The 19,588-nt window shown below is 34.8% G+C and overlaps 1 protein-coding gene across 10 annotated transcripts in view; it reads right to left on the bottom strand.

Annotated features, from left to right (window-relative positions):
* Positions 1 to 19,588, bottom strand: part of Dmd (dystrophin) — a 2,465,896-nt gene that overhangs the window by 561,144 nt on the left and 1,885,164 nt on the right. For all 10 annotated transcript variants that reach the window (XM_051140917.1, XM_051140916.1, XM_051140911.1 and 7 more), the window contains one exon: positions 13,611 to 13,765. In XM_051140917.1, coding sequence (XP_050996874.1) covers positions 13,611 to 13,765 — 155 coding nt within the window. The remainder of the gene's footprint in view (positions 1 to 13,610; positions 13,766 to 19,588) is intronic.

Raw genomic sequence — 19,588 nt, 5'->3', positions numbered from 1 at the left:
AAAATGGGGGGGGGGAGGGAGGAATGGGAGGATACAAGGGATGGGATAAACATTGAGATGTAACAAGAATAAATTAATAAAAAGGAAAAAAAAGAAGTCGGGACATGCATTATCCTTGGTTGGTGCATCAGTTTGTGTAGGCCCCCTACGTACAGATACTGCAGAATTTCTAGACCCCCTGTTCACATGGACAGTTCATGCTCCATGTGTATGGGGATGGGAGAGAGAGGGGACTGTCTCTGACATGAACTCTGGTGCCTGCGATTTGATTGCCACCATTTATTGGGGTGGCCTTGGGGCCACAGGGAAGAAGGGGATGCAGGTTACCCTGATGGAATCTGATCGACTGTGACTGAACAGATAGGGGAAAAGGGCCCTCCACCCACATCAGGGGTATAGGAGGGGAAATGGGGCAGAGGTGGGAGGGAGGGTGGGAACTGGAGGATAAGAGAAAGGGTAACAATTAGGATGCAATGTGAATAGATTAGTTTTCAAAAAGAAGTGGTGACATCACAGTGATAATCCTATCATGTGGTGTGTTTTTGTTTTTGTTTTGTTTTGTTTTGTTTTTTGTTTATTTTTTTAACCTTTGGAAATAATTTATATGAAGAATGTGGAAGAGTTTGTAACTTTGGGCTAGAAAAACCTTCACATGCCATAAACAGAGCTTCATGAGCAATTATGGTAGGAATTCATAAGAAAGAAAGGTAGAGAGAAGCACAGAATGTGGAATTTTGGTTTTTGCAGCTTCCCAGGCAACAAATACTCTGTCAATAACCAGAGGCCATTCAGATTATATTTTGGTCACTAATCTGGCTTGAATTATACCCATGTCATGAAAAATTGAGTGGGAGTAAATAATTTTAAAGTAATGGATTAATAGGTTTCACAGAGGAAATTTTGAGTCAAGATCATTACCCACTGTGGTATACAGGTGGCTTACCACTCTTAGCGAGGGCTATAGTGAAAAATAGAAGGAAGTGAGGAAGAAACAAGTGTTAAAGGTACAGAGTTTGTACGGAAAAGATCCCTATACCTATGCAATGCAAGATATAACCTCAGAAGCTGCTTGCCTATGATCCATCCTAGTTACTTTAAATTCTTTATAACATATACTACTAATAGAAACGGAACAATGCAGTGACTACCATAGTTGGAGATCTGGTGAATTTAAGTGTGATTTTGAACATTGGAGTGTATTTAAGCCACAATAATTACTGCTTTGAATGTAGAATTGATTTCCTAATTAATTTAAATAGTTTGCGATTATTTGAGTGTTCTGATGACAGATTGGCTGGAGCCTGTAACACTGGCTGAGGCTTCAATATATTGTTACTTCTTTTCTGGCTACTTAGCAAGACAGCATGTACCTCAAGGAATCACAACCTCCATTTTCTTCTTAAAAACATAGTATCCATGCATATCTATCCTAGTAACGTATGCTAGAGATATTAAAGATGGAAAAAACTTTGAAGTGTTTAAATTGTTAATAAATTATATTAAAAATAGGCAATTAACTATTCACAAAGGTCTGCTGTGAATGTGAAAGGTGATACCAAAGACAGAAGTTATGACACAATCTAGAGGATATTCACAGAGAAGCTAGAGAGATAAAAAAACAAATAAAAGCAAACCAAAACTATTAAATGACATTGGTTCAGAAGTATCACAAAAACAGGATATGGTATGTAGGACTGTAGATGTGGTTTGTTGTCCTCTGGGTGAGAAGTAGCTAGCAGTGGTAAGGGTTTGAGAATCTCCTGGGATCAAGTATCTGATCTTTCTACACACAACAAATAACCTGAAAAAGGCTCTTTTCTGCAATTAAAATGACCACGGCTTTCCATATTACGGAGGTGGGGCTACCAAAAATCTATTATTGTATATCAGTCAGAATTGCTTGACTTGCCTGTATGTGCATACTTACATTAATGTAGAAAGACTAAATTTTACAAATCCCATTAATATTTATCTATCCTATATCTTTTCAATATACACTATATAATTGCTTTACATAAAAATCTCTGCTACAAATTAATAAAGCCAAATATTCTTAACATGTAGTATGCCAATAAAAACACAAATGATGATTCTATTCATTTACCAAAATAGCCAACTGTCCAAAATTAATCATAACATCTTATTGAATATTTGTAAAGTATGTGAATGATGCAGATGCAAGAAAAAAGGAAAATATTAACATGATTCAAAATAATATAATAAGCACTGTTAATGTCATTGTTGCTTTAATTAAACCAAGTAAAGGAATTTTCCATTTTTGTTATTGTTAATTTTTTTGTTTTTGTTTTTTAGACAGTGTTTTATTATGTAGCTCTGGTTGATTTGGGGGTTCCTATATAAACTAGGCTAGCTTCAATGTCACAAAGTTCTGTCGGCCTTTGATTTCTCAGTGCTGAGATTAAAGTTATGCATGCCCACAGCCAGAATTTATTTAATATTAGGCAGCAGAACACTTTTTTTAATAAAGAAAAATCTAGTGGTAGTCTTTAGTTTTTCATTAGGGTACAAATGTAAGTTTTAATTGTAGATATTTTTGCCCATGAGTAAATTTTATGTGGAAATATTTATCTGATGTAGTTGTAAAACACAGCTCAGAACCACAGGACTAGGTTAGAATGAAAATGGCTATTTGGCAGCACCACCATGTAATTTTCTACATCAGTAAATCACTCATGACATGGTTCCAATAGGCTTCCTTTGCATACTATTCCTGCTAGCTTAGAAACATTCTAATTACTTTAGAGACGATGAAACAGAGTGAAGCAGGAAGCCATTACTCCTAACCTTTATATTCTCACAGATCACCACACTCCCTGGACAAGAGTTTTCATATGCGAAATACTCTATTATCCTACTGACTATTGATAAGAATTTTATACCTCTTATCAGTTGGGAAGGTTAGGTCTCAGCAGTGTACTAATGAAAATGTCTGGTAATATGCATAAAACTCTCCCCTGAAGGGCCAAATAATTTTCTTTGTAGTGCCTAAAGAAGTATATCTAAAGGAGTCTCTAATTTTACTTATTAAGGTGTACTCTAACGTTAATTTTATATGAAGGAGAGTAAAAATAGACCACTCTGAATTAAGACTGTTGAATTGGTGACTTTAGTATCATCTGAAGTTTTAACCTTTATGAGTTAAATATGATGAGCACCAATAATATCTGTGCAATAAAGATAAATGCATGAGGAGGGAGAGGTGGTGCTCTATGACTTTCCCACACAATAGAGTTGATTTCAAGCCAACTGTGCTGTCACATGTCCAGAATTTCACTCTGGGGACTGAAGCAAGAGGACTGCTTTGAGTTGAAGACCAAGCTGAAGTGAACTGTTCTTTAATAAATGACTAAACAGACAAATACAGTTGAGTTTTATGCAGAATCAGAGCACAAACATATTTTTTGAAATTATATCAAATCTCTGAGGAAAAATAAATATTTATTATTGATGATGCTGAATTTCATTACTAACTTTGCAAAAATGTATTTTTCATGAAAGATATTAAAAATAGACTACTCTAAATTGGAAATGTTGGACTGATGAATTTAGAATCATTTGCTATTTTATATTATAATATTTATGTATAAAATGTATTACTATTATATTATTGGCAGCCTCTAACAAAAGAATTAGTTGCATATTAGCATCATCTCTTTACATAGCTTCAATTTTTACACAGCTTACATTCTTTTACACAACTTTAAAGGCAGAAATTGTTATTATTTAGAAATCTGAGACAATCCAAAGACACTCAGTACCTAACATCCACCCACATTTCATTTTTTCCATAAGCAAACATGGAACACATCACGAGTAAACACAAGGTACAACTATAAAATGAGTCTAAAGGTCTGCTGATAAGCATAAAACAGTCTCCAGTAATTTTCAGAAGGTGAATTACAAAAGTTAGAATATTTTACTTTTAATAAATTCACTTTGAATCCAGATTGTAGCCCTCCCTCCTACCCTCTGGGTGTCACCCTCCCTCCTTCATCTCCCTTCCTTTCTCCCCTAGTCTTCAAAAAGGAGGAGCCCTCCTCCCCTATCATCTGAAGCCAGCCTATCAAGTCTCATCTGCACTGCCTGCATCCTCTTCCTCTGTGGCCTGGGAACACCACCCTGCCAGGGGGAAGTGATCAATTAGTGAGCACCAGAGTCCATGTCAGAGGTAGCCCCTATTCCCCATATTATAGAACCCACAAAGAGACTGTGATGCATATTGACTACTTCAGAGCAGGGGGTCTAGGTCCTCACCATGCATGGACTTGGTTGTTGCATCAGCCTCTGCAGCTCCCCAGCTCTGGGGCCCAGATCTGTTGGCTCCATTGGTCTCCTTGTGGAGCTCCTCTCCCCTCCAGGTCCTTCTATCCCCCAATTCTTGCATGAGATTCCCTTTCAAATCATATTAGTGAACAGATAATTCAAAATTCTTTTCTGAAGATCCCATGTCTGTACCCCTTTAAATACAAAACAGCTAATATTTATAAAACTAATGCTTTTATTACTTGAAATCAAGGCTAGATTGTACGTATTTATCATATGTTTTCTTTTTGAAAAAGTGAGTGTGCTTTTAAAAATATAACATTTAGTTAAATATTATTTATCAGGGTTCAAAATGGTGAAAAATATCATTGGGATCAAAAGGAAGCCAGAATATTAATTTTAAAGAGAATTTTGGCATGAGGTTGAAAATGAGGATAAAGAAAGGGGTTAAATCCTACAGTAATTTTAAAAATAAAATTAATTGAATTTGGTAGCCAATTTTATACATAATTTAGTAAATTTTAAAGGATGGTAGAACTTAATTCTCACATTTCTAGCTTCAGAGACAATTATGTTAGCCATGTGAATACAGTGAAAATAAGGGGAAATGTGTTTTATGGCTAAAATGCATTTCCATTAGGCATTCAGAAGCCTATAGGATATGTGGGTGGAAATGATAGTTACTAAAAATACAATTCTGGATATAAAGAGAAAAGATGTGATGAATATAAAGACTGAGGTGTCTTATGGGTAGCTGAAACCAATAAAAAGGAAATTAAAAATATGTACATAAAAGAGACAAAATTAAGAAGACAGAGATGGGCATACCTCTGTGTAGAATATACATGTCCCAGAGTTCAATTAACAGAATAGCAACAATAATAAAACACAACAAGGACAAAACAACAACAGAACAAATACCATTTGAGCAATATGAAAAGGAAGAAGAAAAAGAAGAAGCAGCTGTATTTTTATGGTTAGAAGTCTCAATTTTGCATCCTAAGCAACTATTATGAGCCATTCCTCAGATTCATATAACCACAAGATTTTGTATATATATCCTTCTTTCTAGTGCACAGTTCTGATTGAATGCATCATAGCTGCTTTAACAAAACCTATCACATCTCTTCATAATTCATGTTGCTTTTGGGTACCACCTTACCAATACAGTAAATATGTACTTCATCTTCTATTTGGAGAGGTTAAAATGTATGGAATATTTATTGATTCTATCTCATATCTAAATATAATCTGCTATTAAACCTTGCTGTCTTTGACCTCAAACTAAAAAGAAATTTAGTTGTTCTTCTCATATTCATGTTTATCATTCTCACATAAGCCACACTAAGTCTCTGAATGGTTTCAGTATTTATTTTTACTCTATTCTAATGGAATATCATGGGTGGATATACCTATCATAAAGAAGAATGAAAGTTTAAAGGATAAAGATATGCTAATTAGCCTAATTTGACCATTTTCCCAATGTAAATACATTTCCAAACTCACTGTGCCTCATAAATTTGTAAAATTATAATATCATGATAAAAAATAAAAATAAACTTGAAAAAACTAAGTGTGGCCATCAAAAAAGTTTGGCTGAAAGGATGATATTGTAATAAAATATAAAGGCTCGGAAAACTTGAAGCACGTGCACAATTGCAAGGCAAGTAGTCCAGAAGGACCATATTAGGAAAAAATCTTATAGGGTTGGAGCATGCTTAACATTTGGCAGCTAAAGGGGATCAGCGAGGCAGGAAAGGGTCAAGAGAACAGGTGCATAATAGACAATTAATCTGGAGATGTATAGAATTTAATCCAATATTGGGTCTTTTAGGCAAAAGACAACTTTTAATTAATTAATTAATTTACTTTACACCCCGGTCAAAGCTCCCTCCCTCCTCTCCACCCAGCCCCACCCAACCTCCCTTACCCTTCTTTCCTATTCCTCAGAAAAGAGGAGCTCCTTGACTTACCCACCCCAAGTTACCAACCCTACATCTAACAGGGGGCTAAATGAAAAATATATCAACAAATCAAAAAATTAAACATCAACAAACAAAATAACACAATGAAAAAATGGGGCACATTGCTGAACAGAGAATTCTGAACAGAGGAATCTCAAATGGCCCAGAAGCACATAAAGAAATGATAAATGTCTTTAGTCATCAGGGAAATGCAAATGAAGACTTCAACTTTAATTTTGAAAGATTTTGAGCAGAGTAATGGTTTGCCTTTCTTACTCTGCCTTTTCTGTTTTCTTTTATCTTCTATTTTGCGATATGCAATAATTATTACTACCCTGGCGTTGACCACCACATTTCAATGGTAATAATTATTTTCTGATGTGGACTCATATATGCAATCTCAATTCATTTCATGTTTATGTTTTTACATCACACAAACAACCTCATGGGAAAAAAAACCCAAACCAAACTAAACTAAAAACACCTTGTTAATGTCTGTCTCCTATTATCTCGTTTCCAGAAAATAAGTTTCACATGGGTAGGAATTTTCAAGCTGTCACTTAGTACCAAGAAATGAGACTATATAACGTATACTTAGTATTAAGTATTTTCCTCATGATGTTGATAACATACATATAAGCCACTCAGCTTTAATGCGCATTGGTAGATTAAGGAGGAGTCCTGGAATAGAAATAAGAAAATTGAAGAAATGAATTCTCATGACAGTGCCATCAGAGGCACCAGCAAGATGGCAGTCCTTGCTTCTAATCCTTACAGTTCTCTCACAGTAATTTGTAAATATCACATCTAATATTTTTTTAATGTTCAAAAGTGGCTTTATTCATAATAGCCAAAATCTGGAAACATCTAATATTATCTTATTCACAAATGCATATCTGTTCCTAGAAGTTAAAGACAAAGAAGTAAAGCTAGAGGGGCTCAAATCTCTGGCTTTATGTGTTACCATGGATTCCATATGGAACATGATCAGAAAAATAAAATATTTCCCTACATAGGCAATCTATGTTCTAACCTGAGGTTCTGGAGTAAAAACTAGTTTACTCCTATGTGTGTGTTTCTTTCTTTAAAGTAAATCTACAAAGGTGTATTATTAAAATAAAGTTCTTCCAAGGAACTTATTTTACTTAACATTCCACAATTTCAAACTGAATTGAAGATTTTATTGCTTTAAAACAGCTTCCAAATACATAAAGATTTTGCATAAATTTATCTGTGTGATTGACAGTTTTAGTGTAGTCACTATATTAGTTTTCAGTAGTAATGTAGTTTCTAACCCAAATTGTGAGAAATGATGCAATCTGAATGCTTTCCATAGCAACTCTCTCAAAGATGTGACATATTTTTCTCCACTAGCCCAAATATCTATTTTATCAATCTTGCCTGTTAAACATGAGGTTACATGATAAACAAAAGTGGAAATGTCATCCTGCAATAGTAAGAGCTTTTGGAATTTAAAACCCTAACACTAGAAAATCAGTAAAATGCATGAAATAAAAAGAAAGAAACAAGCAATTGCAGTTGTTACAAAACACATTGTAAAGTAACTGTTTACTGCTGAAATGTGGCACTTGCTCATTTGTAAGAAAGATAGTACATAATTATGAGAAAAATACTTGAAACTGCTTAGGTAAATATAAGCAAAGCTCTCTTAAGGTGAACTGTAAATGAGGTTTCTGTGGTAATAGAGATGTTTTACTTTGTACTGCCCAATTGGAAAGCCATTACAAAGAGGGCTCTTACACATTAGAAGATGTACAATGATAAAAATGGTATCTCATGTTGTATTAAATAAGAAATAAACTTGACTAGACACCTATTACTGGTGCCCATTCTACTGGACAATCTAGACATTGAAGATGATAATTTTACTTTATTTCTATGTTCAGCTGGGCAAGCTATTAGAAAAATATGCCAAAATATAAGAAACACATGAAGAGTGTTCTTGTTTTTATTTACTTACAATAAGGTCTGTAAGATCACAAAATATAGAAAATTATAGACAAAGTTTTTACAACTTAGTCTGATCAAAAGTCACAGAGCAAACACACTTTAGGGTTCTCTTAAAATTATTAAATATTTTACATATACATTTGTATTATTACAAATATATACAATAAACTACCTAGAACTAGAAGAACCATGAAACAAACAGGAATTATATATATAAGTTACATTAATAGTGTTTTGGCTATTTGTATTTGGAAGCCTTGAAGAAACCATCTTTTCTATGTTGGTGAGTTTATAATTCTGAACGTAAATTAATATGTATCATATCTCATCACTATCAACTTAAAACATCTATCTAGATGTAAAACCATTTTAACCCCTAAACAACTAAGTTTAATTGTAAAACTAAACTGTGTGGTCTTCAACCCCATCAGAGACTTGAGAAGGAATAAAATTGATTACCTGAGTATAACAGGAGTGCAGGTTAGTAGCGTTCCAAATGAGAAGATGACAGAGACAGTTTGCTGCCTGAACAGTCACCCAAAACTCTCTAGAACCTTGAAGCATCATCTTCAGCCTTCTGGCCCAATATACCTGACAGACATATTTGTGAGGCAGGCACTATTGATGACTTGCTTACCCTGTCTTAGCAGAGTTTGGCCATCGCCTCTGCTTGCATCCAACATTACCTCTTTTTTGGCAGAATTCTATCTGTGGTAGAAATGAGGAAATTTTGTCCAGCAACTTGTTTGCTACATTTGAAGCCATTTCCATAAGGAGGTTCTTTGATGCTCAGCATCTTCCTTGAGGTAGGCGGGAGTTGCTAGGAGTTAACCTGTCTCATTGTAAATGTATCTTTGAAATAATGGTCCCCATCAGTCACAGTCATAGGGAAGGGAAATGGGGTGAAAGCGAGAGGGGAGGGAGGAATGGGAGGATGCACGGGATGGAATAGCAATTGAGATGTAATATGAATGATTTTATTTTTCAATAAAAAATGTAAAAAAAAGAAAGAAAATAAAAGTTTTCCTCTATTTAGCAATGTTCTCAGAAAAAAAAAAAAGAAATAATAAAAACATTTTAAGTGCCATATTCTGTATATCTCCAAGGTTTTCCAAGACCTTATCTATTTTATCTTATCTTTCTATAGAATCATATATATTTGTTACACCTAGGATTTATATTCTTGTGATAAAAATAGACTAGTAATTGATATGACCATGGTTTGATCAACTAACAATCAACTTGTATAACTTACTATCCTAAACAGCCTGCAATAGCACCTTCAAAGTGTTGGAAGTAAACCTTGTATTATAATTAAGTTGTATGTGTAAAATATCACATATTAGAGTAGACATATATATATATATATAATGTGTTAAAGAATAATCTTAAATTTGAATGCTCTATTAAATTATCTAAAATTAAACTTATTTTGCATTTTTTACAAAATTCTATGCCAGTGAATTAAAAATAACTTTGTGCATAACAATTAAGGCATTAAGTTTCAGCATAGATTCATTAAACTACCTTTGTCCTACCATCCCTATATATTTCTATATTCCCACTTTTTTCTTTTCAGCCACTATTTTTAAACCTAAGAATGGAAGATAAAGGAAAGGAGAGACATTCCTGAATCCAACCTTGTTTTCTCTCTACATAAGACCAATAAGAACTTATAACCAACTCCCAGTATTTATTTTCACTTTAAGGTTCTAATGTGAAGGATTATGAATCAACAGAGAGAATCACAAAATCTGTCACAATGACCAGAGTAAAAATCAGGCCCAAATGGTTCCTTGTCACTATAACTCCATACTATCACCTATTACTTGAATGATTATTCTTCAAGAAACAATGTTATCTAGTGCAACTTGCCAATTTACCTCTCCATGCTCAATGTGGCAGACATGCTCTATTGCCTGTCTGAACCCCAACCTCTCATCCATAGGACATGATTACATAGCACAGCTCTAGTCCTCAAGTTTCTCAAAGAGATATTGTCTCCTTGAAGCAGCCATTATCTCTTCTTTCTCTTCTTCCTGCTGAAATGTGCATATCTGAGGAAATGCTAAGAAGAATATTCAAATTTCTGAGTTGATACTGCTAGCCACTGAATCCATTTAAGTACCTACCTATTTCTGATCACCTCATTATGGGAGACCAATAGACCTCTGTTTGATATATTTCTGATAGATGTACTGTGATTTAAAATTGAAAAGCAATCTAAATAGATATAGTTTGCTTCATTGTTGAATGACTATCAATAGGGAACAGTTCTGATTACTTTAGCTCCCCAATATCACTTATCTACCTCATGCCTATTACAATCATCTCTCCTCCCCAAGAGTCCCCTTTCCATCTTTATGTTTTGTATTGAGATCCAATGAATTTAATGAGGGATATTTGTGTATCCCTGTGTTTGGAATTCACTTTTTGGGCTTTGTGGGATCACCAGTGTTTTTCCGTTTACCTATTGAATCTGAGCAGGTTTTAGGAGTAGCTATTCAGTACTAAGCAAGTTCTTGGTAATATAATGGTGGGCAGCAGTTAATGTACATTCAATAAAGAGTCAAGATTCTTATAGAAAGCAAAGACCTTCAAATACTTAAACACAGCATGGTGAAATAAACACTAAAATAACATGAGTCGTTATGGTTGAAATAGAAGGCTTTCTGAAGCAATTAGAACATAAACTAAGACGTGGATAATGAGCAGATTGTAAGCACACAAAGAGCAAAGAACAAGTACCACACCAGCAGGTATCAGAGAAAATGGAACATAGCTAAAAGGAAAAGAAAATAGGTCACTGTCAATTGTGTAAGAGCATGTAGAGAAGGAGCCACACAGAGCAATTAGACTAGAATTGTAAGGCAAGGCTAAATCGTACAACAGAGCATAGATTGTGTTTAAAAGTCAACAAATATGGGCTGGGCATGTAGCTCAGGGGAAGAACACATGCCTAGCATGAGCATGAATTTGAATTCCATTCTCAGTACTGAAAAAATAGCAACAAATAAATTAGTAATGCCTTGAAAATAGTGTGAGGCATGTGAGGTACATGAATTCTAAGAGTCTGAAAAAAAATCACCCAAGAGTTTATATAGAGAACGAGTTAGAAAGTAGAAGGGCTAGAAGTAAATCAATTTATGTGAATGATATGGTAATTTTAATAATTTAACAAGACATAATTGTGGAGGAGCAGAGACAGAGAAAAGAGACTAGGGTTGAAGGCTATTTAGATAGCAGGTAGCTTCACTAAAGCTTAACAATGACATTTACAGAGGGAGGAATCAAGCATGACTCTCAGGTTCCCAAAATGAACAACAGAATGAAGTGTAGCATTCATTGGTTAGGAATCATAGGAAATGAAATTGGTTCCATTTGGACAAAAAAAGCTTGGCAAAGGACAGAGATGAGTTCAGTTTTGGATCTATTCAATTTCAAGTTCCTGTGGGAAATTAGAACCGAAAAGAAACAGTAGGATATACAGGCCTAAAACCAACAGGAGTTTCTTCAGCTGAAAATATTGATAGGTAATCATCATCAGACTGAAAATACACAGATACACATCACGAAGAGTATAAGTAGTAGAGAAAGAAACAGGGAATATACTTAAAGCACATGTCCAAAATAGCTTGGTAAATTGTAGATTGTTCATGGGCTGAGAAAATAAGTTGAGATTTAAAACATGGAATTTATTTTACTCATTGGGGAAGTAATTTATTTATTTAAGGAATGAAGCAAACAAATATAAACCAAAAGCCATTTCCCTAAATAATCCAAAACTAATGTGAGGAAAGGCCTGAGACAGCTAGGACATCATATATCATATTATAAAAAGAGGGGTCCCTCAAAATGCAGAGTGTAAATGGAATAGATCCGTCTCCAACGCCCTAATTTTGTATATGAACAAGCTTTCCTCTTAGCTCATTCTTCATTTATAGTTTATAAAGTCACTACATTAACACTATCTTAGTGCCCTTTCCCAAAGAAACTTCTGTTTGAGAATCTTCTCTGTTTGAGAGACTCAGTTCTTTCTGCTGAAGTCTAATGGTTAACTTTCTAATACCAATTGGTTTTATCTGAATCCAAACCTACGATGACCTGGCTTAACAAAATAGTTAACACATGTGCACTTGCAGAAGGCTGATTCTAGAATTGTCCTGAGAGAAAATAGGAAGTAGGTCATTGATGTCCCCAAATATCGGCTCCCCATTAAAACTTGTTCTTTCTTCACTATGCTTCTTTTGGTAAGGTTTCAGTGTGATTCAACTTTAGATTGAGCTTTTTTTTCTGAAATTCAATGCTCTATTTCTATGGCTACCAGCTTAAATCAAGCTTCCCAAGAATTTTCACTTTCCATACCTAGTTCAGGTTTGCATATAAATAGCTCATTACTCCTAAGATTTTGGTCTCTTAGTTTAAAATATTTTTTCTCCTCCATACTAACTTTTTTTTTCCAAATTAAAATTGCCTAACTGACTTTTCTAGTAACTCATATTACCATCAGGGATTTACATTCATCTGCACTCCTGCTCCTCATTATACAGATACTATTTTTTGGTCTTTGTTCTCTTTCACAATTAAAAATAAGAGCCCAACAATAATTAATCTATAAAATCAAACTCAAGGTCAATCTTCACGTGGAAAGAATCATGATTCTGCAAATGTTTACCAACTTTTGATTATATAATCTGTTTTAGGATGAAGAGTTTTGCCAAAAAAGAAGACAACTGCAGCCCTCGTGGACCTTAGAATAATTTATATGACAAATACAAAATAATTAGTTACATGATTCATATTTTATGAATAACTGGAATGAGTACTAATGTAAGAAAATCACACTGGAATTAAAAGAATCGATAAGGAAATGGGACCTAGTGTGAAGAGGTGGTGTCTCTAAGAGCTGTTAATTTTTGTTATGTGTTCGCATAGCAAGACTTGATTGGTAGCTGCTACACCCAGTCATTACGAGCTGATAAGATGACAGAAGCTCTTATTTCACCAATAAATCAACTACTCGTTGATTCAAAATGTGTTGGTATTATTGGAAGTAAGTGGAAACATTAAAAACTGCGGCCTAAGTGAAGAAAGTATCTCACTCAACACATGATCTCAAGAGATATTTTGTTCCTGGCCTCTTCCACTGTTCTCCCTCTGTCTGTTTCCTGATTTTTGTTTTTGATTAATTGCTTGGCTCCATCATTGTCTTTGTGATTGGGGACAAATCGTTCACTTCACCAAACTGTAGGCTTCTCTTCATTAACACAGGACAGTAACCAAGCTTTTGAATTGAATTGGCAATAGTAATTAACAAGATGGTGTGGTCATCCAGGGTCACTGCTCCTTCATCGAAGTTAACAATAGTTTGAGAAATAAAGTATTTCTTACCTTTTATGAATGTTTCCCCAGGAAGCATTGATATTCTCTGTTATCATGTGCACTTTTCTGGTATCATCTGCAGAATAGTCCCGAAGAAGTTTCAATGCCAAATCATTTGCCACATCTACTTTTATCTGCCATTGGCGGAGGTCTTTGGCCAACTGCTATAGGTATGCATAGGAAAGAAAATTATGTCACTTTTTATCCAGAAATCCCTAAATGGGGTATAATTAAATATTTCATAAGTGGCTACTGAATCTTCAGGTCACAATATGTCTACACATTCGTGTTAAGCTATCATGTGGGTCTGTCAACTACAATGTTAAAAGTTAACATGACAAAATTTCAAATGCAGGATCTTGAGCATTAATTCCTTGCAGATACTCCAATTTAGTACTACTGAATTGGGAATAAGGTAAGCCTAATTGTTTTTTATCACAAGCAAAAATAGCCCATAAAAGAAACTCATTTATAATTGCTTGGCATGTGACATATAACAAAATCTTCATTAACTAGAGTTGTTTATGTTATTAGTGCCATCTGCTGGCATTTAACAAACTCTGCATACAGAAAATGCTAAACAAAAAGAGGGCTCTTACTTCACAGTTTCTGAAAGATTATAATGCTTTAAGGATACTGTACTTTAATATTCAAATACAAGTCAAGACAAAAACTCTTTCTAAACCAAATAAATTATGTGTTTGTTTTGTTTTGCCCAATTGATTATTATTGAATTGGCCATATCCTTACTGGAAAGAAGTCAGTCAAGGTCAGGTATATATGGAAGCATATCAGGTCTGCACTTCCAAATGTCGGTGGCATCTACACATTAACATAGCACTAAAATATTAAGACAGTTATATTTAATACAACGTGGTGGGTTAAGCTATTGATGCATGAATAGAGAAATATGACTAGGCAACTTAACAAAGTATCAGAATAAATTTTTTTTATAAAATAGAAAAACTTTACCTACAAGTCATATAATTGTATTCAATCAAGAAGGCACAATTTTATAATAGTAGAAAAAATCCATATCAAGGAAAACTAGTACATTTCTTACATTCTATTTTTAGAAACATAATATTATGACAGTTTGGCAATAAATACCAAGTGACTCCTCTCCACAACCATACTGCTTATACTTTATCCTAAGAATATATTCAAAAAAGACAAATGTATTGTAAGACTAAAATTTTTCATCCAAAGAGTAGTATGACCCCCATAGACTCATGTGCTTGTATGCTTGCCCCACAAGAAGCAGCACTATTCAGAGGTGTGGCCTTGGTGTAGTAGGTGTGGCCTTGTTGGAGGAAGTGTGTTATTGTGGAGGTCAGTGTTGAGGTCATATATGCTTAAGCTCTTTCCAGGATGACACAGTCTCCTGATACCTTTGGATCAAGATACAGAACCCTCAGCTTCTTCTCCAGCACCATAACTGCCTGCACACTGCCATGCTTCTCACCAGGATGATAATAGACTAAAACTCTAAAACTGTATGCAAGTCCAAATTAAACATTTTCCTTTTAAGTGTTGTCATGGTCGTGGTGCGTCTTCACAGCATTAAAACATAAGGTAAGGCAGAAATAATAAGAAATAGCCAACACATGTGCACAATAATCATGGTAAAGAGAGCAAGATTGGGCTGAGGCTGTAACTCAGTGGTAGAGTGCTTGTACAAGGCTCATGTTTAATCCTCATTGCCTAAACAAACATGGTTGTCTTATAGCAAAACAAAACAATTTTTACCTGAAATTTTTAAAAATCAGTATGAACATAAAAATGGTGGCACTCAGAGGAAGGATAGCAGGTTACCAAGAAGAGACTTGATACCCTATGAGCATATACAGGGGGAGGTAATCCCCCTCAGGAACAGTCATAAGGTAGGGGAATAAGGGGAAAATGGGAGGGAGAGAAAAATGGGAGGATAAAAGGGGTGGGATAACCATTGCGATGCAACAATAATAAATTAATAAAAAATTTAAAAAAAGAAAGAGCTGTTATAGAAATGTTTGAAAGGAAGAAACACTTTTATCCAACAGTTTTGTTTTTGTGTTAATATGATATTTATATAAACAAAATGAAATCTTGGTAATTTTGGTATAATTCAATACATTTGATTGGACTCCTATTCTTTTTTTTTTTCTTTAATTTTTTTTACTAATTTATTCTTGTTACATCTCAATTGTTATTCCATCCCTTGTATCCTCCCATTCTTCCCTCCCTCCCATTTTCCCCCTACTCCCCTCCCCTATGACTGTGGCTGAGGGGTACTTCCTCCCGCTTTATGTGCTCATAAGGTCTCAAGTCTCTTCTTGGTAGCCAGCTATCCTTCCTCTGAGTGCTACCAGGTCTCCCCATCAAGGGGATGTGGTCAAATATGAGGCACCAGAGTACGTGTGAAAGTCAGTCCCCACTCTTGACTCAACGGTGGAGAATGTCCTGCCCATTAGCTAGACCTGGGTAGGGGTTTGAAGTTTATGGTCTGTATTGTCCTTGGCTGGTGGCATAGTTTGAGCAGGACCCCTGGGCCCAAACCTGTCTATAACAATGTTCTTCTTGTAGGTTTCTAGGGCTCTCTGGATCCTTCTACTTTGCTATTCTCCCATGCTTCTCTCATCTAGAGTCCCAATAGGATGTCCTCCCCTCTGTCCCGGTTCCCTGGTAAGTGAAGGCTTTTGTGGGACATGCCCCTTGGGCTAGTATGCAGATATAAGTGAGTATATACCATTTGATTCTTTCTGCTTCTGGGTTAACTCACTCATTATGATCATTTCTAGCTCAATCCATTTATCCACAAATTTCGGGAATTCCTTGTTTTTAATAGCTGAGTAGTATTCCATAGTGTAAATGTACCACAGTTTCTTTATCCATTTTTCTACTGAGGGACACATATGTGAAGTGATATAAATGAAATCACCAAATAATGGGGGAGACAGCATCCTACCTTGTAATATCTTGTCACCAAATGAATCCAACAGTACTGGGATTGGGTTACATCTAATTAAGTTGTTGGCCAAAGAGGCCCCACAAGAATCCCCAAACAATGCAGCCTGTTGCTAAGACTATAGGTTGTATTCCAAAAACTGACAACACTCCATTGCTGAAGACAACACCCAACATGGATATGTTGAGCTGGTGCTACTATGTTCCAGCATTTTTTGGTATAAGAAGGTACTCTACAAACTACCGAAAGAGAAATGTAAGTACCAATCCAGTCACAAACACTTTATCCACAATGGTGTTCTACAGCCAAGATATTCTAGAGCAATGTTGACACAAAGCTTGTGGGAGTAACCAACCAATAACTGGCTTGACTTAAGGTCCACTCTATAAGATGGAATCCATACCCTACACTGCTTTGTTGATCAAGAATCTGAGGCTAGATAGGCCAGGGACGTGGGATAAAACCAAATAATACTGGCCTAAAAAAGTATAGTGATAAAATGACTCATAATGATATTCTGCTATACTCATAGATTAGTACCTATTTCATCCATCATCAGAGAGGCTTTCTCTTGCAATAGATTGGAACAAATACAGGAAATCCCAGCTAGATATTACACTAAGAGAGACCTTGGAACACACAATTCTAAAGGGGATCTCCATCAATTCCTTCCCTTTAGGCTCAGAGAACTCTGCAGAAGAAAAGGAGGAAAGCATGTAGGAGCCAGAGGGGATGGATGACACCAAGAAGAAACAAGGCCCTCTAAATCAAAACAAACACAGAAACTCATAGAGTATAAAGCAGCATGTGCAGGGCCTGCAAGCGTCTGTACCAGGTCCTCTGCATATATAATATAGCTTTCAGTTTACTGTTTTTAATGGGATTTTTGAGTGTGTGTATGAATGGGTCTCTGATTGTTGTGACTGAGTTAAATTTTTGTGTTTTGCAATTATGTGTAGGTTGGAAGGCCAGTTGGGATGTAGAAAGAGTAAGCCAACTAAATGTCATTGCAAACTGTAAGCAACATATGATTAGTATTGCTCTGTGTAAAATCTTTACCTAATGAATAAAATACAAGCAATGTCTCTGATTAAACAGTCTGCAAACATACTTACCATCCCTACATATCTACTTTTAGCATTTGTTAAATTTTCTTTCCTACTACAATTTCAGAATTGTTCACTTAACAATACAAAAGTCTTTACAGTTAAGATACTTTTTCAGATGATAGTCTGTGAAAAAAAAATCACAAAAATGCAGATATCTAAACTCAAGAGTTCAATTCAGAAAGTTGGAATTTATTTGCATATAATTTGCATATAAATAAATTTAAGATAAATATCTGTTGTAATTGAAGTTTGAAGAATGGGCTTTTTAAAAAATAATTATAGCATCATTGGAAAATTACTGTGTAAACTAAAACTAGAATGTTCATAGGAAGCAGAAACAGAACATATTTGTTTAGGCTCTTTGAAATCACTAAGCAATTTAGCTATAAATATGAATTAATGTTCTATAAATCTTTACTGGGAATAGAAAGTTAATTCTATTCTTTCTTGTGTGAATTAAAATGACCTATAAATTCTTTTATGGATTTATAATAGAAATGTTAAAATATGTGCAAGGAAGCTATTTCGAATGTAAAGCCTCTCATCATTAACTCTAAGACTCATCCATTAAACCTTTGACATTACCAAACAATTCTGTTTCACAAGGTAACATTCTGTACAGGATACTATTTAAGAAAATGGCCCTCATTTTCCAGCTTACTGGAAATGATTAATCTTTTCACCAGCTTTGAAGGCTACATACCAGTGCTGCTACTTTTTGTTCTTTCAACAATGACTACAAGCTGAGAGCAGGCTAGTAAATGTGTTATCGGCCAACCCATTAGAGTTCCATTATTTTCTGTCTTACATGGCTTCATGTAATGAATTTTTATAATTAAACTAATGGCATACAATTTATTTTTCTCCTCTTTACTTTCAGGCCCCATTTCTCTTCCAGCTTCTTTGGAATAAGTTTTATACAAAAGGAAGGGAGGAGAGGCCTCCAACTACTTCATTACCTTAATTTCATTATGACATTTTGGAAAGCATTGTCTTTATTTGAACTCTCACTTTAATTTGCTGACTTTATTAAAAGGCTTAGGCAGTGTTGTAATTAACAAATCACATCCAGATACCCTAGGCTTCTATGAGAACTCTGGTTGAAGGAGTGTGTAAGTGGTCTTGTAGAAACTACCTCAATAAGAATGTCAGAAATACCCAGAAGGTAGCATTTTCTTGTGCCACCATACTTGGCTTTTTATGCAACTTTTTAAATCATATGAGCCTACAGTGGGAGATTTCATTTACAAATATCTCTTGTCATGATATCACATATCTGCACTTCAAAAATCAGGAAAAAATCTGCAGTCTTCATGATGTGCCAATATGCTTTTAAAAGCAGATTTACCAATGCATAATCCACATATTATACACTCATTTAAATTGTATAGTTTATTAGCTTTTCATTGAGTCACACAGTTGTGTAACCAATCCTACAGTCCAGTTCTGGAATAGTCTCTTCTGTGCCTCATACTAATAATAGGAACTTTCCACTATCCATTTTCTTCATGCCCGGTGATTACTTGTATTACATATAAGCATACAGAGACAATGTTATTTTTGGCTGGGTCCTAGTAACTCGTATACTGACTTTGAGGTTTATCTATCCTACAGTATTAGCATCATAATAAATTTTTACTATTTAGTAATGTTTCATTTTTGGATGTAGGACATTTAGGTTTTGTATTTATTTGGTGATTATGTTTACTAAATATAATGATTAATACTACCATAGACTGTACAAATTTTGTGTCTCTTTTTATTCTTTTGAGTATATATTTAAGTGTAAAATGTAAATATTAATATCTTTGTAAACTGCTGAATAGTTTCTCATTGTTTTGACAATATTTATTTCACTTACATGTTTATTTATTATGTGTTTTCTTGAGAAAATGTCTCATTACATAGCTATGGCTGTCATGGAACTTGTT

This window comes from Acomys russatus, chromosome X, assembly GCF_903995435.1.
Source record: "Acomys russatus chromosome X, mAcoRus1.1, whole genome shotgun sequence".
NCBI lineage: Eukaryota > Metazoa > Chordata > Mammalia > Rodentia > Muridae > Acomys > Acomys russatus.
The sequence above is the reverse complement of the archived record's forward strand: the minus strand, read 5'-3'. Positions and strand labels throughout refer to the sequence as shown.